General features: G+C 38.0%; 1 protein-coding gene across 3 annotated transcripts in view; it reads right to left on the bottom strand.

The window, feature by feature from the left end:
• Positions 1–22,132, bottom strand: part of GABRB2 (gamma-aminobutyric acid type A receptor subunit beta2) — a 187,934-nt gene that overhangs the window by 91,238 nt on the left and 74,564 nt on the right. For all 3 annotated transcript variants that reach the window (XM_084884115.1, XM_084884114.1, XM_084884116.1), the window contains one exon: positions 4,321–4,403. In XM_084884115.1, coding sequence (XP_084740241.1) covers positions 4,321–4,403 — 83 coding nt within the window. The remainder of the gene's footprint in view (positions 1–4,320; positions 4,404–22,132) is intronic.

Genomic DNA, 22,132 nt, shown 5'->3' with positions numbered 1-22,132 from the left:
AGATTTGAACAACACTATAGGCCAGAGATTTTTCAACCCTTTTCATCTCCTGGCACACATAAGCTAATTACTAAAATTCTGTGGTACACCAAAAAATATTATTTTTTGCTGATCTGACAAAAATAAAGGTATAATTTTGAGCAATTCACACCAATTTACTATTGTTATATTAGTTGTTGTCATTCTTTTATTTGATAATCTAAGGGAAAGAAGTTAATACCCTGACTAAATAGTGCCCAGCCATGGCACACTGGTTAAAAATCACTGCTATTCAATGGTAAGATATGTACACATATAAAACCTTAATAAAAAAAATGGAGAGAAAAAATAAAAATCACTGCCATAGAGCAAACAGATCTAACAGACATATACAGAACATTCTATCCCACAGCAATAGAATAAACATTCTTCTCAAGCACACATGGAACATTTTCTAGAATCAGCCATATGTTAAGCCACAAAAAGAAAATTCTCAAAAATTCAGACATATAAACCAATGAAACAGAACTGAGAGCTCAGAAATAAACCCTCGCATACATGGCCAACTAATATTTGAAAAGGGAGCCAAGAATAGTCAATGGAGAAAAGTTAGTCTTCTCAATAAATGATACTGGGAAAACTGGATATCCACATGCAAAATAATTATATTAGAAACCTATCTTAAACCACTCAAAAAATGAACTTTAAAGAAATTAAAGATTTCAATGTAAAATCTGAAACTGTAAAACTCCTGAAGAAACATTGGTCTTGGCAATGATATTTTGGATGTAACACCCAAAACACAAGTAAGCAAAATAAACAAGCAGGGGTATATCAGACTCAAAAGTTTCCATAAGGCAAAAGAAGCCATTAACAGAATGAAGAATCAACATATGAAATTGCAGAAAAATATTTGCAAAAAATGTACCTTATAAACAGTAAATATTCAAAATATATAATGAGCTCATATAACCCAACAGCAAAAAAAACAAACAAGCAAACAAAAAAAATACAAAAAAACAAACAAAACAAAACACACACAAATAACCCAATTTAAAAATAGGCAGATAAACTGACGAGTGTTTTTCCAAAGGAGACATACAAATGGCCAACAAGTACAGGCAAAGGTGCTCAACGTCACTAATCATCATGGAAATGCAAACATAAACCATGATAAGATATTACTCACACTTGTAGGAATGGCTATCATAAAAAAGACAGGAGGTAACAAATATTGGTAAGAGTGTGGAAAAAAAGGAATATTTTGCAATATTGGTGGGAATGTAAATTGGTACAGTTATTATGAAAGATTCTCAAAATTAAAAATAGAACTACATGAAGGGACCTAGAGAGTATTATGCTAAGTTAAGTAAGCCAGTCAGAGAAAGACAAGTATCACATGATCTCATTAATATGTGGAATCTAATGAACAAAATAAACTGATCAACAAAATACATCCAGAGACAGAAGCATGGAACAGACTGAGGAGTCTCAGAGGGAAGGTGAGGGTGGGTGGGTAGGTGGGAGGGGAGAGTAACCAAAGAACTGATATGCATATATGCATAAGCAATGGATACAGACAATAGTGTGGTGAAGGCCTGGAGGGGTTGAGTGCAGCAGGGTGTGTGTGTGTGGGGGATATCAATGAGGAAAAAAAGGGGACATCTGTAATACTTTCAACAATAAAGATAAACTAAAAAAAATAAATGAGACTTATGGAATATTACTGAAGGGAAAAAAATAGAATTACTATATGACCCAGGAATCTTATTTCTGGGTACATCGGTGAAGGAAATAAAATTATTCTCAAAGAGATATCTGTACCCCTGTGTTCACCACAGCATTATTTACAACTAGAGGCATGGTGCACAAAATCTGTGCATGGGTAGGGTCCCTAGACCTGGCTAGTGATCAGGGCTGATCTGTGGGGTGACCAGCAGGGCATTCGGGGCACCCCTGCTGATATCCACCTTGGCTGGCTTGGCGCCTGCAGGCTGGTGGCAGCTCCCTGTTTGAGCATCTGACCCCAGATGGACAGTGCGCATCATAGCAACCAGTTGTTCCACTCGTCAGTCAATTTGCATATTAGGCTTTTATTATATAGGATAGTCAAGGCATGGAAACAACCTAATTGTCTATTGATGAATGAATATATCTTTATATACACTAAAAGCCTGATGTATGAAATTGGTGCAAGGGGCTCAGCCCTCACAGCCGCAGCTTCATCTGGAAGGTCATTTGGCTATCCAATCTAATTAGCATATTACACTTTTTTTTTTATAGATATATTAAGTGGAATATTATTCTGCCATAAAACAAAGGAAATCCTGCCATTTGTAATAACATGGATAACTTGAGGTTATTAAGCTAAATGAAATAAGACATGCAGAAAAAGTCTAATACCATTTGTTATCACTTAAATGAAATCTAAAAAAGAAAACTGACCTGATAGTAACAGTGTAAACTGATGGTTGCCAAGTGTGGGGGCTGGGTCAGATGGGTGAAGGAGGTTAAAGGGCACCAACTTTCAGTTATAAAATGAATAATATGTGGCTATCTAATCTACAGTATAGTGATATGGTGACTATAGTTCACAATACTGTACTGTATACTTGAAAGTTACTAAGAGCAAATCTTAAAAGTTTCCAACAGTCACACACACATACATCAAAAAGGTAACCATGTAAGGTGATAGATGTGTTAACTAACCTTACTGTGATAATCATTTCACAAAACTTACATATATCAAATCATCATATGGTATAATACATACTCACACAATATTGTTTGTCAATCATATCTCATTAAAGCTGGAAAAAATCTATTCTACCTCATTTAATAGGGTAACTATGAATTGCAATGAGATATGTAAAATCCACTTTATAAAATTTAAACTTTCTAAAAATCTAAAGAATTATTAATTTTTCAATATTCAGGTCACAATTATAATTTAATTCCATGCAACACTGGGTGCTGCCTGTGTCTTTAAGGCATTAGTTCTTTCAAGTAAGAAGGCTGCATTTGCAGAAGGTTCAGATGACATGTACAATAGTGATTATTAAAATTCCAGACAAATTCTACCAGGAACAATTCTCTTACTGTAAAAATTCATGAATGGTACAAAGCCACATTTTCTTTTTTGGCAAAATATCCTAACATCAAAAATATGAAACAACTAGGTTTTGGACTTTGAAAGACAATATTCTGTATTCTCAACTGTGTTATTGATTATAGAAATGCGAAGTTAATCCCAAAGATATTTACATAAAAATAATCATAAAAATCCTACAGATCAATTTTTATTACATGGCAAAGATCTAATGTGAAAAGCATGATGATTTGGAAATACAAGTATGAAATTGGGTTCCTAAAAAAAATGTGTGTAAATGGAATAATCCTTGGAAGTTATTTTTTGAAATGGGCAAAAATGCCCACGCTATGTCCTAAATACTGGATTTCTGCTCAGAGCAGTGGTGGAGAGTCAAGCTGCCTGTCACCACAAGAGCTCCTGACGAAGACTGAGAGTACCCGCATAGCAGGCTGCTTGCTCATTATCTAGAACGCTGGATAGAAAATTGTCAGCTTCCAATAGTTTGGTGGGATGAGGCATGAACACTGTACAAAGAACCAACAGAGAAAAGAGATTCAAAATCCTAGTCCACTGCAAACGACTTCCCTGAGTGACCTCTGCATTGGAGCTGGGCTGTGACATCAACATTCTGCTCAACAGGGCAGGTGACTGAATCCTCAAGGACACACACTACGGCCTTGAAATGCAACAATACTGCAAAGCAGGTCAGCGCAGGAAAGAAGAACCACACATACACTCATCTTGCTCATCAGATGGCCTTCAGTGAGAATGTAAAATAAATTTTGACACTGAAAACAGTCCCTGGGAGAAAAGTAACAACATCTCACTAATCCACATTCTATAAAAGTTTCAGCTATTCCAGAAGGCCACATTTATTTTGCAATTGAAAAGTGATAATGCTTATGAGAGACAAAAATTATTCAGATACCTTGAGTCTGTCTGCCACCTTCACCTACTGTCCCAAGCCTGGTGTAGCTATTTGTTCCAAATGCTGTGTTTTAAATGACTAGAATAGCCCTTGGTTTTCTTCCAGGCTCTTAGTGTTTTCCTTTTATTGCTGGATTATTTCTCCCCTTCACACCTCTCCCAGGGATCAGGGACAAGACTGAGAGGATTGCAGCAGCAGGAGGGCAGGTACTAGGAGTAGCTCCCTCCATCACATTTAGTGTGCTAGCAGAACCTCTGCAGGCCTGTGGTCTGGAGAACCCCTAAGCAGAGTTCAGTCTAGCTGGATTCTCAGAAAAACTTACAGCTTTCAATTTCCAAGGTGCAGTTTTGTTCATCCAGTGGGTACCGCCTTAGGTCCATCATGCAGGCAGCTGTGGTTGTGATTCTGGAAGAGAAAGAGCAAAGATACATGCTGTTAGCTGGTCCATGGATGGAATTGAAAAAATTAATCCAAGTATCAAAGAGGACAGAACTGGGCCTGTAGGAGACCGATTTAGCCAAAACTCTAATGAAAAGAGAGTACAGCAAACTTTGAAAAACCATTTACCTTAGAACCTCGTGCTGATTTGTAAAATAAAGAGACTGGACCAAATCAGTATTTTCCCAGTGTGTGGTCCATGACCTACATGTACAAAATCACCTGTGAGTGTTTGACAGGCAGTTCCCATGCTCCAGAATGTTGTGTTTTTTGGGAGGATGGGGAAGGCCCAGGACTCTTATTTTAGCATCACATAAACATTCTTCTTCCATTCATCTGGTTTCTCTTCCCTTTCTATATGCCCTTAAATCTAATCTCTAATCAATTTTGGCTTTGATCCATCATTTTTGAGCTTTCTGTACATAGAATAGTAGTTTACAAGTGCTTTAATACAAGCCACAATCAGCCTTCCATTTATCACCTGAATTGCCCTGTCCTGCCTGAGTGATCTTATATGACCTGTTAGAGAGCTTTCTCCTATGAGCTGGTAGAATTATTTATTTAGAACAGTTGGTTCTTTTATTATTTTATCATAGAGAAAAGAATATGTCCCTTTAATGTCTATGTTTCTCTGTCATCATTCTTCCATAATCTTTCTGCAGAAGAAGCCCAACAGCATACAGTCCTAAACGATTTATCAACATATGTTTTCTGAACAAGGAGGCAGCATAAGGTCATGAAAAAACACACACACAAGTCTCAGAACACAACAGACACAGGTCTGAATTCTAATTTGCCTCACTGACTGATTCACATCAAGATGGTTAACATTTCCTAAGCAACCTTAGTTTTTTTGTCTATAAAAATGGGGGGTATTATTAATAACAATAATAATTACATAACAGTGTTTATGTAAGAACTGATGTAATAATTTATATAAAGAATATAAAAGAGTAATGACATATAATAGGTCCTTTAAAAATTTATATCTGGTGCCCTGGCTGCTGTGGATCAGTGGTTAAAGCATTGGCCTGTATACCGAAGGGTTGCAGGTTTGATGCCCAGTCAAGGGACATAACTGGGTTGCAGGTTTGGGCCCCAGGCCCCAGTTGGGATGCATGTGGGAGTCAACCAATAGATTTATCTCTCTCACATCAATGTTTCTTCCTCCCTCCCCCTCCCTCCCTCCTGTCCTCCCTCCCTCCCCCCTCCCTCCCTTCTTTCCTCTCTTCCTCCTTTCCTCCCTCCCTCCTTTCCTCCCTCCCTTTCTCTCTCCTCTCTCCTTCCATGCCTCCTACTCTAAAAATAAATGGAAAAAATATCCATGGATGAGGATTAACAAAAGACATTTAAAAAAAATTACATCTGCTAAAGATAACTAAGAGTAGAAATTGATGTTGAATGTGACCAACTTCGCCAGGCTAGTCTGAGAGGCACTCGACTATGCTTTGGGAACAGAGAAATAAGGTGCGGGCAGACACAGTCCATGGCTAGACCTTTTCCATTAAAAGGCCTTGGACAGAACTTAGACAAGTAAACCAAGTAGACTGAGTCTGTGGAATGCCTTTTAGGTGTGAGAGTCCAACTCCTCCGTTGTAGGATGAAAAAAAAGCAATGACCCCTTATCTATAGCTTCATTTTCTGTCGTTTTAGTTTCCTGCATTCAACTGTGCCTGAAAACTAAGTGCAGAGTTCCAGACATAAACTATCCATAAGTTTTAAACTGCATGATGTTCTCAGCAGAATGCAACCTCATGCTGTTCTGCTCCGCCCTGCCCAGGATGTGAATCCTCACTTTGTTCGGTGACTCCTCACTGGATATGCTTCCCACCTATGAGTCACTTAGTTGCCATCTTGGTTAGCAGATGGGCTGTCAAGGTATCGTGGTGCTTGTCTTGTGTTCAGTCCCCCTTCCTTTACTCCAGAATGGCCCCGAAGTAGTCACGCTAGTAACTCAGACATGCCCAAGAGAAGCCGGAAGTGCTTCCTTTAAGTGAAAAGGTATATATGTACAGGAAAAAAAAACCCCAGAATCTATAGGGTTCAGTACTGTCTGTGGTTTCAGGCATCCACTGGGGGTCTTGGAACACATCCCCCAGATAGGGGGACTACTGTGACAAAAAGGGAGGGAGCCATAAGCAGATGCCTGACGGTGTAACTCAGTGAAGTTTGCAGTCACTACTATAGGTTGGGGTTCACACTTTCTGCTGTACATATTCATGGCAGTTAACATCTGTGAATCAGTGTTGTGAATGAGGAAAAGAAATGGACTAATGATATCAGAGAAGCAGTGAGTTTCCCCTCATGCTTGAAGAATAAAGTAGAAGAAAGTGTTTTTCTCACATCAATAACACCCATATTTACTCCAGTGCTTTGCATCTTTAATGTGGTAATATGCTTCATAATGCTGGAAAATATATAAATGTTTACTAGTTGATGCTTATGGGGCATTTGTGTCTCCTATTGGATTCAAGCAGAAACTCTCTAGCCAAAGTAATCCATTTGGAATCTTGATCATACAAGAGTGACCTGGGACAAGTGCCTTGTATTCTCCAACACTTGGTTACCCTGAAAAATCTGAATTAGATGCTTGTCATCATAATTTGTTGTGAAATGCTAAATGTAGAAAGAATCTGCAATTCACTATATGTTCTGTAACTTCTGTTATTACTACCTTCTATCTAGTGAGTAGTTACAGTGATAACTCATTTGACCAGTGGTTCTTTGGTAGTGTCTGTAGATGTGTCTGTATACATAAAAAAATGTAGAATTATCACATACTTATAAGCAAATCAGAACTATGCAATATGGTTTAAATAGCTTTTGAACACATAAACATGCAAAAATATACCATATGTGTATACGGAGCTCTAGTTAAAAGATTTTAAGACAAAATAGAAATATGCATCTGCTTCTTCCATGTATAAGAAACCTGCATCTTTTCCGTGTATTGTGAGACTAAGAACTACCCCATTTCCCCGAAAATAAGACAGTGTCTTATATTAATTTTTGCTCCCAAAGATGCGCTAAGTCTTATTTTCAGGGGATGTCTTATTTTTCCATGCGCTAGGTCTTATTTTCAGAGGATGTCTTATTTTCCGGGAAACACTGTAGAACTGTGTTTGTCTTGTTTGTATCTTAAGTACTTTGCCAAATGTTTGGCATGTGTCATTAACCCTGGATTAGAATAGCAATACTAATAATTAATAAAGACACAAAGAAAAGTCATGGTTATAAGCATTCTCAAATGGAGGACATTAAAGCAACTCTCTCTATTAAGTGCCTAATTAAATTTCAAAAATTCTTAAATTAAGTTTGAAAGTCAAATCATCCTTATACAAGAAGCTACCTGGGATGAATATTAGTCAGAAAATCACAGTGAAGAGAATACGAATCTATTCTTTGGGCTTTCTGATTTATAACAGGGCTGAATTTCTCTAGGAATAAGTTAGAGCAACAACAATACTTAATGGGCTTTTCATGAACATGTGTTATGGGCCTTAAATTATACAACACCACTACTAGAGTCTTTGAAGGGAGGTTATTAACTCTGTAGGAACTTGATTAGTGTGAGGATCACTGTGAAACACATGGAGATGATTCTGTCTTCAGTCAAAGGAAAGAGTCCATGATGCCTCCAGAAAGTACCTCATTTACCAGTGGCAGGTGCTCCATAGTTAAAAGTAGAAATGGGTCTTCCCTGGGGCTGAATACTATTGCATGATAAAACACAATTTGAGAAAGGCCAATATTCTGACTGGGCTGAGAAATCTTTGAATACACTCTATTCCTTAGCCTCTGGGCACTGCTGTCCAAAACTGACTTGTGCTATAAAATCCTCACACGGGCCCTTAAGGGCATCTATAAAATCAAAATATACAACAGCTATGCCAGAATTTTGTACCAAAGCCATATGCCATATTTAATGGTGTCATTATGTGAGATTTGATGATGCTACCATGTCATCCAAAGTTCGAATATGGCCAAAGAGAGTTAATAAATAATAATAAATGCCTTTGCCTCTCAGCCAACAGGAAAAAACAAAACAAACAAACAAACAAACAAAAAAACCCAAACAACCCTCAGAATCATAATCAACAGACATGTTTCAGGCCTTTCAGTAGACTCTTCAGGAGGTGCTTCAGGTTAAACATGGGTCTTCACATGTGAGAAATTTGGTAGAATGTCAGCCAGAGATTATACTTTGAACTTCAATTTTGCTTGAATTCTTTATCTAGCTAACCTTCCACATTCCCCAAAAAGTTTTTTCAACAACTTCCTGTTTTCTAAGAACATCAGGTGCCTCATCTCCAACTATATTCAAAACACACTGCTCTAATTCTCAGCATGCTTTTACTTTGTTCAAAATGTGCTTTTACTTAAAAGCACAACTTATTCTAGCCCTGGTCAGTATGGCTCAGTTGGTTGAGTATCATCCTATGTACTCCATAAGGGGATGTATAGGAGGCAGCTGATCGAAGTTTCTCTCTCACACTGATGTTTCTTTTTCTTCCTCTCCCTTCCTCTCTAAAGAATCAATAGAAACATCTTTTAAAAATAAATAAAATCACAGTGTATTCTATTCACAAAGAATAAAGGAATCCTGTAGCATTAGTGGCATCATGAGCAAAAATAGTATGTTATAAAGGTCATTTATCCAAAAAACATATTGATATATATTTTTGCTAGCTGCAAAACAAACTAATTAAAAATGCTAGCGAGAGGGGAAAAGATACAAATACTGAATTTTAGCATTAGAGTACAATCTGAAAATTTGAAAACTTTTAAGGAGCACATCTGAGTCACTTATCCCAAAGGTTCTTACAAATTTTTTTTTGCTTTTACAACTCAAGAAGACTAACATTATTCAGTGTCTCACAATCATTTTTAGCTAGGAAACTAATTTGTCACCTATATCCCTCTTGTAATATGCTCTTGCTTGCTCTAGAGTAGATAGAATATTGCTGTAGGGGTTAGGTAACTGTCATTCTTGCCAATAATAACATACCCCATGTTAATTAATCACTAAGTTCTAGACACCATCTAGGGTTACTGAAATGTATCATCTTATTTAATACGAGGAATGTCCTATTATTATTCCTATTTTAGGTCCTATTACTATTTCCTTTTTGCAGATGAGAAGAATGAGGCACCGAAAGGTAGAGTGGTTTTTCTTGAGTCACAGTGTGGCTGAAACCGGTTTGGCTCAGTGGTAGAGCATCGGTTTGTAGACTGAAGGGTCCCAGGTTTGATTCCGGTCAATATATAAAAAGAGTCACAGTGTGAGCGCTAGAGTTGGAATTTGAATCTAGGGTGTCTGACTGGAGTCCACATACTTACCAAGTAAGCTATACCTAACTAGCTAGTTGACCTTCAAAAAGCTTCCCGACTGGCCCATTTCCTAGATCCCAAATGAGCTCGAAAATTCTGTAATCCTATGAAAACACATTACATGTTCTATGACCCTGCATATTTTGTAATTTTGTTTTATCCACACATTCAAATGCTGTACTTCACAGCTGCTCATCCTGTTTTAGTCAATTATGTAGATGAGCCTACCCCAGACAAGCAAACACAGGCCTCTCTCCAAGGAGTCCCACTTCGTATTCTCCCCTGACTGAAGGTCTCCCTCAGCATTCTCCTTCCAGCCTACGCTCTTGATTGACCTCCACAGAGGCCTTCTGCTTAAATTAATTCTCCGACACTCATGCATAATTATTGGTAAAAGCTCTCAACAAGTCCTCCTATGGAGTCACATGCGCCACTAGGCTCAACCTTGTAATCACCAAAAAAAGTAAGACTGCCAGCAATCATGGTCCCCTTGGATAAATCGTGAGTTTCAGATGAGAGCTATTTGTACGCTTCTGCAGCTGTTTGGCCTTCTGTGACTCTGCTTTTCTGGAATCTTATATTCTGGGAAGATACCGTGACTATTAAAGGGCTAGACAGGCTTCTGCTACAGATTCAGGTAGGATTCTGAAGACATTTTCTTAAATAATAATAATATGGAAAAATAGTATCCAAACAGCAGCGTCTAACAAAGTCTCACATTATGAGCATACAAATTCTACTCAATCAGAAACATTAATAGACATGGCCATATCAATCTAAGCCTTTATTATTCTCCTCCTGTCAGCCAGCCCCTTATTCACCAAAGTTTCCCAAGTTACATTCCCAACGGTATCATCCACAAATCCTGCCCTTATCTCGATGACAATATTCTCTCTTCTCTCTAACTATGTCTTGAAGGAAGTCTGAGTCCCTGAGAAAAAAGCAATCATTCTATTTTTTGACTCATAGACTAATAACAGAAATCTGACTTCAGGTCATTGTAAGAGATTTTATTGAACCAAAGTAACTTACCAACTAGAAAGACACAGAGCTCAGATTCTGGTTATTTCAATAATGATTTGTGTGTATTTGTGTATGTGTGTGTGTGTGTGCTTTCATAATTTAAAACAATATTGTGCCGGATATTTTTTGTTGCGTTCATTAAATATATATTTAAAATACTTTATTTGATTTATGAATATCAGAGTCACACCAAAAAATGCATTTTTTTCTAGCCATGTAATTTTTTTTAACAAGTTAAAAAAAAAAGTGACTTAGAGATGTTGATTTATAGTTAGTCAGTGACAGAGGTTACAACTTCATATGGGTCTGGTGTCATTTCTTTTAAATATCATCCAGTATTATTTAAAAATATAAACTATATATTGGATGTCTCATTTCACGTCTCCAACTCCACCTTCCATCCTTAACCATCAAGGTCTATAGCTCTGGAGACTAGACTGTAGGGTCTTCAAAATTGCCTCTCTGGTTCTCTGGCTTTGGCCAATGGGGAGCAGGTCAGGAGTTTGGGGGAGAAGGAGAATGAGATGAAGGACCTTTTCCCCAGGTTTCCTTTCTATAGAACTTGTGTCTAGGTTCCCCTAACCATTAGCTCCTCTGCCCCTTTAAGTCTGGGATACTAGGAAGCCAATGGCAACTTTCTAATCCTATCTCTGGGAGGGAAAAAGGGAGTGCTGTTCTGTCTCTTTGTAAATTGCCTTTTTATTATATTCTTCTCAAATTATCCCCCTTTCAATATGCCATCTGTTTCCTGTTGGGCCCCTGACTGGTGGAATATATTATAGAAATGTATTTAAAATCCGAGATTTTTCTGATTAGGCTGTCAAAGAAATTAGAAGCATTTCATTCCTGGGGCTTTAGGGGTGAGGGCTGGAGGTCTCCTCCACCTTAAATAAGCTGCCTCCTTCCTGTGAGTTTATTCTCAGGACATCACTGTCCACTTAAGAAGCCTTTTCCCTGTTTGTAGCTCCTCCACTGCTGGCCACTTTCTCATCGGTTGTATTTCTTTCATAATACTTGTCACTGTCTGAAATCATCCTGTGCATACATTTGTTTATTTGCTATTTTTTGAATCCCTAGTAGACTCTGGGTCTATCGTAAACTAGATTTTCCAGAAGTAGGCCCTAAAGGGTGCTTATTCGGGATCATCAGTTGTGAATAAAGGGAGAAGAAGCCAAAATGGACAAAGGGAGAAACTGACGCAGGATGTCAGCCCAATGACATTACACTTCTAGGGGGAGTATGGCTCTCAGAATGACCTACATGGACTGTGATGGCCTTTAAACCACCTCCCTCCCCCATACACCACACACACACCACACATCACACATACACACACATACATACCACACACACGCACGCACACACGCATTGTCCCTAAGCAGCCGGCATCAGGAAAAGATATGCCCAATTAACTTTTTTCTCTCTCTTGAGATAGAACATTTGCTAAAAGAACAGTGGTAAACACTGACCCAGCCTCTAACATGACCTCATGCATACTTTCCCTCTGTCCATAGTTGCAAGTGTGATAACCTCAACCAGGGAAGGAAAATAGGTTTTATTGTTGTTACTGTGGCTGTTATTTTTTAAACATGAAAAATAAATTACACAGAGCTGCCTCCTGTCACAGGCTGGCAACTCAACTTGTGCTTCTAACGCCAACAAAATCCACAAACAATGATGTCTCAGTCCTTTCTGTTACTCTGAAGTCTAATGACAAAAGATTGCGAGCTCAATAGTATGAAGATTAATAAGCAGAAACCAATTTATAAATTGGGGTTGAGAGAGCCTGTAGGGGGCGCTCTCACACCCTAAACTTATCCATTACTCCAAATAGTAAGAGATGTGATTTCCATCTCCAACAGCAAGCTTTTTTTCAAAGGTATTATTTCAGCAGGAAGAGGGAGGATCTTTTCCTTGCCCAGCAACCACAGGGCCAATGAAAGATTCTTATAACTCAACCAATGAGAAACCATTATACTGTAAACTCCAAGTTTCCTCCAATGGACTTTTTGTTTACAACAGCCACTCTATTCCTCCCCTTTCCACTGTACAACCACCTTCCTCTCTGTTGTTCTTTGGACTTGGGAGTTATTCAACACTAGACTGCAGGTTCCAGATTGCAATTCTTTGTAATAAATTTTTAATTTTAATGGAGAACCCATTTTAATGGAGAACCACCTGGCTTTCTATTTAAGGTCACCAATAGCATTTTTAGTATTTATGAGTTAATTTTTTTTACATAAAATAGGCACCAAATGCATGGGAACTGCTTACCACAATTAGAAACTATAAGTTTTCATTAGAAATACATAATAAGCCATGATGATTACTGCTTATCTAATCAGCAAATATTTAAAGATATAATATTTTAGTACTAGAGATTCTGCAGAGAAATAGATCCTCTCGCACATGCTGTGGTAGAATTTTAAATTGGTACAAACTTCCTAGACAGTAATTTGGCAACATTAATTTAAACCCACCAAAAGTACAAATCTTTGTTTCTAAAAGTTCACTTTGAGAAGTCAATGTGAGCCTTGGCTGGGTGGTTCAGTTGGTTAGAGCATCATTCAGGGTTGCGTGTTTGATCCCTGATCAGGGCACATACAAGAATCAACCAATGAATGCACAAATAAGTGGAACAACAAATCCCTCACCCCTCTCTCTCCCCTCCTTCCCCCTCTCTCTTTCTCACAAGTCAATCAATAAAAAAATTCAAGAAGTTAATGTGAAAACAAAATAATACAAAACTATATAGAAATATACTTAGTACAACTTTAAACTGGGAAAAATGAAAATATTCTATATATCACATCTAGGGATATTTAAATGCATTTTGATTTAGTCATATGATGTAATAAGAAAACACTTTGAGAGCAGTGGGGCATAGAAAATGTTCTGGATTTTTTGGGTAGATAAAATAGCATATTAGAAAGCAGTGCAGTATAATTAATATTTATAAAAGATATATTAAATACACAGATAGATGATTAAAATATAAAATAAGAAGTGTGAATGTTGTTGGTTTTATTTTCTTATATCTTCTAAAATTTTACTCTTCCTATGATGACTATATATTGCTTTTTTTTTTTTTCCAGAAAACAGTTAATTCTCCCTAACTGCTTAGTCTCCTCCAAGACTATTCATTGCTACTTGTTTATTATTTGCCATAGCATTTGTTCATATATGAGAACATTTGGTAATGCAGAGGATTACATTTCATGGTCGAAAATGTGTCAGCATGCTGGAGCAAATTAGGTGCTTCAATAAATTTCCTGTGCCATTAAAATATTGGTGGACATATCATCATTTGATTATGTATTCTGAAGGTAGAAAAGATGATCAAATGATATGCACATATATAATTTATACACAGATATCTTTCTGATAACTGAATTCCTTCTATAAGATCTCAACAATTACTGTTCTAACTTGACTCTCCAGTGACTTGGAAGTCTTTTTGAAAGGAATGGGTTTCATTTTTCGAAAACTATGATCACCAGAAAGTTTTTCTAGATTTAACCGAAGTTTCAGTTTCTTTAATTGTAAATTGTTATTTCATGTATTTTGAAGGGTGTTTTTGTTTGTTTGTTTGTTTGTTTGTTTTTTTGTCTAATGACTGTTTCTCTTTTCCTTAGTGATTTGTTAGAGGTTTTTTTGTTGTTATTTTCTTGTCGTCATCAAAACTATCAATTATTTACATTTTATTTCTTAAAATGCTTTATGTCTAGATAATCTTCTCCATTCTTAGATGACATCAAGATTTCACACTTTCAAATTTCATAGTAATTCTTAAAATTCATCTGGAATGGTGTGACATTGTGTATGCTGAGGATATACCCTATGTTTTTCATGGAAACAATGGGCAACCATTTATTTTTTATTTTATTTTTTTTTGTCTAGTAAATTTTTCTTTTTTTCACAAATGCAATAATTAAAGAGAATATTAATGAACTGGGTTTGCATAATTGCTGGTAAGAATATTAAATTGGCTCAACCTTTATAAAGGGTAATTTGGACATCAGGACTTTTCACTTACTGGCCAGTTACGTTACTTTTAGGGTTTATCGGGGGATAGTCACAGAAGAGGACAAAGAAGCATGTACAGGAATGTCCATCCTTATGAGACACGTAACACCAGCAGTGGTGAGCATGGTGTTTGATAAATGAATGTACGCCTCTCATGTACACGGGCACAGAGATTGAGATCAGAGGCCTTGGAGACCAGCTGTCCTGGCCCTGGTCTCCATTCTGCCTCTTGCTGGGTGACCTTGAGCAAACAGTTAAAGGAGAGCCATTATAATGCAAAGGTCCTCTTGCTCACTCGACAATTATGTATTCAGAATTGCATGGAAGCATAACCTTAAGAATCTCAGCAAACAGCAATTAAGACTAGCTTTGTTTTGATGTCTAGAAACTATTTCCATTTCTTCAGAAGCCTTAAGCTGTTTAGGATGGAGCTCTGAAATCAGTTGGTGTCCACATGTGGGTCAGAGCAAATAAAAACCGAATTCAGAGAGTTCTTTAAAACTGAAGTCTGATTCAAACAAAAAATTACAAGGTAGGTTAGAAAATTATGTTTGAAAAGTTCCCCCAAGAGCACATCCGTAATGCAGGGTTGTTTGAAAACATAAGAGGGAAAAAAAATCACTTTGTACCCAAATGATGATACACTGAGAAAAGAAGCTTGGTTGACTAAATAAAGAATTAAAGCAGAATAACATGAATCATAATAATAAAAACAGCTGGGGCTCACTTTAAACAAAGTTTACAAAGAAACAAAAAAGGCTCACAAAAAAGATCATAAATGCATGTCAAAAACAATGGACATTTCTTCTTTCTTTTTTTCGTTTCTTTCTTCTTCTTCTTTTTTTCTTCTTCTTAATCCCTTCACCTTTTTCACTCAGTCCCTCAATAGCACATCACAAAAGACAAGGATGAAAAAAAAAATGCATACCAGAACTAGGATGAAGAGTGAGAACTGAGAACAGAAACTATCAGAAGGGAAGAGTTATGTAACATTTCTTTTATGAAAAACTGTATTTTATCAGAGCTGGGAGATGGGAGCAGGACTGGGAGGTGGCTGTGGGGTTTGGGAGAATGAGAGGATGGACAACAACTTTAAAGAATGGCTGCACTGTGAATATTTTCCCCAGCTTGCCATCCTGGTCTCTTTTTCCTCTCTCTTTCTGCCCCCCACTCCTCTCTCTCTTTCTGTTTCTCTCTCTAGTAGACAAAACATGGCAAAGTAGCTTCATAATTCAGTACAACATTATTGAGTATAAAACCCAATTAAATGCTTACAAATGGCTGGATGAACGCTGCTGCCCCAGCTGAGGAGAGAGAGCAAACCGATGGATTTAATAACAGCTCTGTGTATAGATGGAGGGCTCAGGGGAGTGATGATCGCTATTCCCATTTTCTGCCATGGACCAAACGGAGCGCTCTGGTCATCAATTCTCACATGAAGGACAAGGAGGATTTACGCTAAATAGAAAGATGACTTGGCTGATAGTGAAGGCTATAAAATAATGAAATGGCTCCCCAGGGTGGATGGTGGATTTCCCTTTCTGGAGAGGATGTGTAAAGAACCAGCTCATCTGTCAGGGAGGGAGGAAAACAGGGGTGAACCAAGGCTCAAGGCTGGTGTCAGCGGCAGCCTGCACTTTCTGGTTCACTAAAGCAGTTTCTACCTTTAATACTCAGCAACTGAACCAAATGCCTCTGTCCTTCCCAGCGTCAGCCCACCTTTGCAAATTTGAATGGTAATGGATTTTAGCTCAATCAAACACACAATAACTTGAGGAGTTGCTCAAGGTAATTAAAGAGCTAAAGAGTTGTCATACAACCTATAAACATTAAAGCATTTCAAGGCATGCTTAATGACAGCAAGCTCCCGGTAAAGATATATTTCTGTCAGGTAATTATTAACAAATCCATTAATAAAGACTGTCCTCAGAGAGCTGGGATGCAGCATTACCTGTTGGTTATAATGTTCACGCTTGAAGTTCGTGTTAGTTAAGGCATGTGGGGTGGTGTAACATAACATATAATGTCATTAGTGAGTAATTATTGCTAGAGCAGCTATTTTAAGTGATTGGGATGTGTCATACTGCCGGGACGCATCTGATTCTGTATTTTCTTTCTCAACAGCCTTTTGTCCTCCTCAATTCCTTACCCCCACATGAAAGCATATTAGACTGTCTTTTCCTGACAGGAAAAGCAATAGGTTCATAATTACCAAATGCACACTATCGGGGAGAGAAATACAATGCAATAAGCTAATGTCTGCTAGTTCTCATTAGCCTGCTCTTAGTTTGTTAAAGGAATATAAGATTTTTGAATTGGATAGTATGTAAATGTACAAATGTAAAATTTAAAAATTTATCTTAACTTGGTCAGTGACTTCATAATTATACCTGAATGACAATAAAGGAGTTGACCAATATTAATCAATCCATAGAGTGCCTGTATCCTGCATGGCATTTGCTAAGCCCCAGAGAATATATTTCATAAAATTATTAAGATGTGTGTGGGGGCCTTGAGAACCTTAAAATCAAAGCTTAGATACAAGTCAAACTGATCTGAGAAGCAATTAGCATTGTAACCTTCGATACATTTTTTTAACCTCTTTGAGCCTCAATAACAACAGCATGACAATAGTAAGAGCATTTACCTCTTAGTATGAATGTAAGAACTGTAACAATACATAAATATCGTTTAGCATGGAATAGGCATTCTGACAAACTTTAGCTATGAACATAAAATTTTATGCTGATTTATGTGTATTATTAGGCATATGTGTTAGATATAAATAATTCGTGCTATAAGAACTCCAAACAGGAATAGGATTGGGAGTTAAGCAGTCACTGCACAGACAAAGAGCTCTCTGCAGGTGACGGAGGATGGGCAAGGTTTTGCCAAATGGAATGTAGCTGGGAGGGTTTTCCAGCCAGCATGGAGCATGTGCCCAGAGCCAGAGCATGTGACACTGCCAGGGCTCACAGGTGAAATGGACAGAGCACTGTGAGTGGGAAGCAAGTTTGTTAAGATTTATACCTGGTGAAAAGGTATAAATGAAAGCAAGCAGCAACTGACATTCAGTTCCAAGTAAACCAACTTACACTTTAATCAACTGAAAATTGCAGAGGGTGATATGACATAGTAAGAGCTGATATCAGATACCTAAGTCTGATTGAGAGCTCCAAACTCAGATGCCTAGAGCATCAAGTTTATGGCTTCTACAGTATATGGAATAGCTTCAACATAGGATAGTAGGGAGGGGTGGAGATTGTGGTGAATTAGGGGAAGCATATCCTTTCTGAATAAGGTATCAATTTCCAGCTTAGTCAGGTGGAAAATAACAGCTTTTGCTTCTGATCTTTGAATTTAAAAAATGATAATTATAAAGTGTACATTTTACAATGAAATGCCCTAATTTTTAATTTTTTTCTGAAATTTATTGGGGTGACACTGGTTAACAGGATCATATAGGTTTCCAAGGTACAGCTCTATGATACATGATCTGTATATTGCACTGTGTGCCCTCCACCCCAAGTCAAATTGTCTTCTGTCACTATATAGTGTGCCTTCTTTACCCTCTCCTACCCCTCCGAAACTCTTCCCTTTGGTAACCCCCATACTGCTGTTGTCTGTGTCTATGAGTTCCAGTTTTATATCCCACCTATGAGTGAAATCAAATGTCCTAATTTTTTCAAGTGCTGAGAGGCTCAAACACAATAAATACGTCCATGAATTGCATCCAGCCCCAGCTCCAGCCCCAGTGGATGTGTGAGTCTGTGGCCCTGGCTGAGAGAGATGAGTCGTAGACAAGCAAAATGATAACAACCTTTCATGGATATTGATCTGTTCCTTGCTATTCTTTACATGAATGTAAGAATATGCTGGAATTAGACAAACACAATTTGCACCGATGAGCTTGTTCCATTTTTGGAGTGAAATACCTCTTTTCAAGTCAAAGGGACACATGTATGAGGTGCAAAGAATACTCGGCTAAGAGAGAACGCAGCCTTTCAGAGATGTCACAGAGTGCCCAGGCCCTCTGCCACTCACACGTGTAAGTCAGAGGCACACTCTATAGAGGCCCATTTGGATACGTCACCAAATCTATAGAAGGGAGCATGCTTTTTAACTCTATTTAAGTACTTTGCTTCTAAAACTTTTTATTGAAACCTAAGTCCAGAAAATGCTCAATTTCTAAGTGTGTAGCTTAATCAAGGTAGGGGGATGATCCCTGAGTAACAGAAGCAGGTGAAGAGGTGGACTATCCTCTTCCACTCCTCCTCTCCATTTTCCTCCTCCTCCTTCTCTCCTCCTCCTCCTCCTCCTCATCTTTTTCCTTCTCCTCCTGTATGTTGAGAAGGTCTTCCCAGAAAACATAGCCAATGTTTCTCCATCCATGTCAATATATATTAACAAAAGGGAGATGCAACACCCAAGGTATTGAAGAAAAATCACTTTTACTAGTTTTTACAGTTTCCAGAAATTCTTTGATGGATATCACCTTTGGCCACAAGAAAACCATATGAATTATGCTTATTATTATTTCTGCTAATTACCCATTCCCCACTAATGTCTGATTATCAACCACTAAATCTTTCTTGACTTTATTAAAATAGTTCTTAAAATATTTTCTTGGTCTATGAGAAATTTCTTAATCATATGAACAGATGATTTCCAATCAGAACTTTGTAGGATGTTTCTCTGCCAATGTTTAAATATTGAAAAAATATTTGTAAGTTAATAATTTACAAGATGGGGCCAGAGAAGGTTTATAGTTGTTCATGTGGAAAATAATACAGTAATTGATATATAATAATACAAGAATAAACTTATGTGTACTCACAACTGTAAACCTACTTTTGCCCTATACTTTATTTATTTTCCTACATGATTAAATAAAAGTGTTATTCATCTATTTGTCAGCATTCATGAAAAAAGGGTTACATTTCCCAGAAAAGGTTATTGATTTCCAAAGCACTTATGCCAAGTCTCTGAATGCTTCATATTTATTTATTATGATTTATTACTGAAATGTCTCAACCATCCTTTCCTGTCCATTAAAGTATAACATGATATTTTAAAATAAAGATTCCCAATGCAAAAATTTACCAAATATTAGAGAAATGTATTGCAAATTTAGGCTAGGAATTACACCCAGATTTCCTTTGGAAATGAGAAAAATTTAATATTATACCATAAAAATGCTTATATATTATTTTATCAATTGATTCTTTGTAATCAGCATATCAGAAGATTTTCAGTATAATGATAAATGCTATTAGTCTAAAGACTCAAAAATTTAAAATTGTTCTCTAAGTCATAAAATGGATGAGTAAATGCAATATACATTTGATCATACACTCACCTGAAGTGGCTTCCCTTGCCCTGAACCCAAACTCCCAGATCTTACCTAAAGCACCCTTCTTCCCTCCCCAACATACTCAGTTCTCATCGCTCCCAAGCACAGTCCATACTGCAGCCCCCTGAAATTCTTTTACCTACTTTCCCCCTCCATTTTCACACATGCTGTTCCTTTGATCTGGAATTCCCTTCTCTCTGTACTTCTGCACACTCTGTTTCACCAGGTGAACCCTACATCTTCACTCAGGTCTCAGTTTACATGTTACTGACACACACACACACACACACACACACATACACACGCACACACACACCAAGTTTATTACTCAGAAAAATTTTTCCCCCCACTTCTTCATCTAATAGAAACTAGGTGCTTCCCGTGCACCCTGAAGGCAGCTGAGATATTATTATAGCCAATTCACAAAGGAGGCAAGGGTGGTTCAGTGAAATTGGATAATGTCGGAATTCATGATTTTTCCTATACCAGAGGATCTACAGTTAAGAAAGCAAATCACTCACCCATGGCCTACCTGAAAATATGAAGACTAATTTTTTGCCAGTTATAATAAGTCATGCTTTTGACAGAAAGATAAAAGTGGTAATGCAGAGTAGCTGTGATTAATTTCAGGAGTCACATAGACATCAATCCAATATTCAATTCTGCCATTACCAGCTGTGTGACTGTAGGCACATTACTTAACCTTTCTGAGGTCCACTTTCTTCTTGTATAAAGATACCTACTTCTTGGAGTTCAAGCATAAAAGCATTTAGTAGTGTAGGCCTGGCACAAAAATCACTACTCAATAAATGTGAGTTTAAATGAATGCTTGAAAGAGCAAATGAATTAGGGGGAGGAAAAGTAAAGGAACATGGCAAGTATATGCTTTGTATCAATCTGACAAAGTGTGTACAGTGATGCATTGAGCCTTGTGTGGAATCTTCTACAACCAGAACACGGAGGCAGCCATTCAGCTGGCCGGTGGCCACAAGGGAAGTTTACTGGGAAGGAAACCTTGCTGTCCACTGCGGGGACATGTTAACTAACAGAACTGGAGATCCCCCATCAGCAGACAGACAAAGGAGCGTGTGCCCATTCCCAGAGCTGTGCAATCTGCCGGCCCCACAGGCAGGCATCACTCTCCTGGGGACCCTGGGACTCCATAGGTGGGAGCCACTCAGTGACCACCATCTGGCTCAGAGGGCAAAGAGTTCCCAGCCGCTGGCACTCATTGTTTGACCATGCCATCACATTTCTTTAGCATTCCTCTCTTCTGATGTTTTTTTAGAGATTAAAAAAATGTATCCCTATTGTTGAAAGTATTACAGATGCCCCCCTTTTGATCTTGGAGTCCCCCTCCAGCCCTGTGGCTTGTTTCCCATCTGTTCATGCAGATGGTGTCTCCAGAGAAGTCAAGAAGTCTGGTGTCCCCAGCCTCCTCCTGATTCAGTTGGTTCTCTTTCACAAGAGCATCCAGGCAAATAAAGGCGGGATTGGAAGCCATATTTTGAAGCACAGGATGTAAGGAGCACATTCATGTGCAGTGTCTGGTTAGAAGAGAGGGCTGTGGACATAGGTAAGCCCTTACCCTGACGTTCTGCTGAACAAAACCCTGCCTGCCCAGCGGAAGGCACCTGGCACACAGAATTTAAACCCTCCCCTGCCCTTTCCCCACCTGCTACTGGGTCACAGTAGGCCGCAACTAAGGTGACAGCCTCTTGTAAACTTGGCTCTTCTGTATATTTTACAGTCTTTTCTATCCATCCTGTGGAAATGGAAAACTTAAAAGGCTCAGTAGCTTATTGAAATGAAAGAAGGTGGTTACTAAATGACCGTAACTTAATTTTACATAATTTAAAAATACTGTAAGAGAGAAAACTGAGCTAACCACCCCACGTATGATGGAAAAACAAAAGCCCGAGCATCCATTGAAAAGAGCAAAAGTAACCCAGACATATGGCCT

The sequence above is a fragment of the Pipistrellus hanaki genome, assembly GCF_964339955.1.
Source record: "Pipistrellus hanaki genome assembly, chromosome: 5".
Lineage (NCBI taxonomy): Eukaryota > Metazoa > Chordata > Mammalia > Chiroptera > Vespertilionidae > Pipistrellus > Pipistrellus hanaki.
This window is presented reverse-complemented; position numbering and strand designations above follow the sequence as displayed.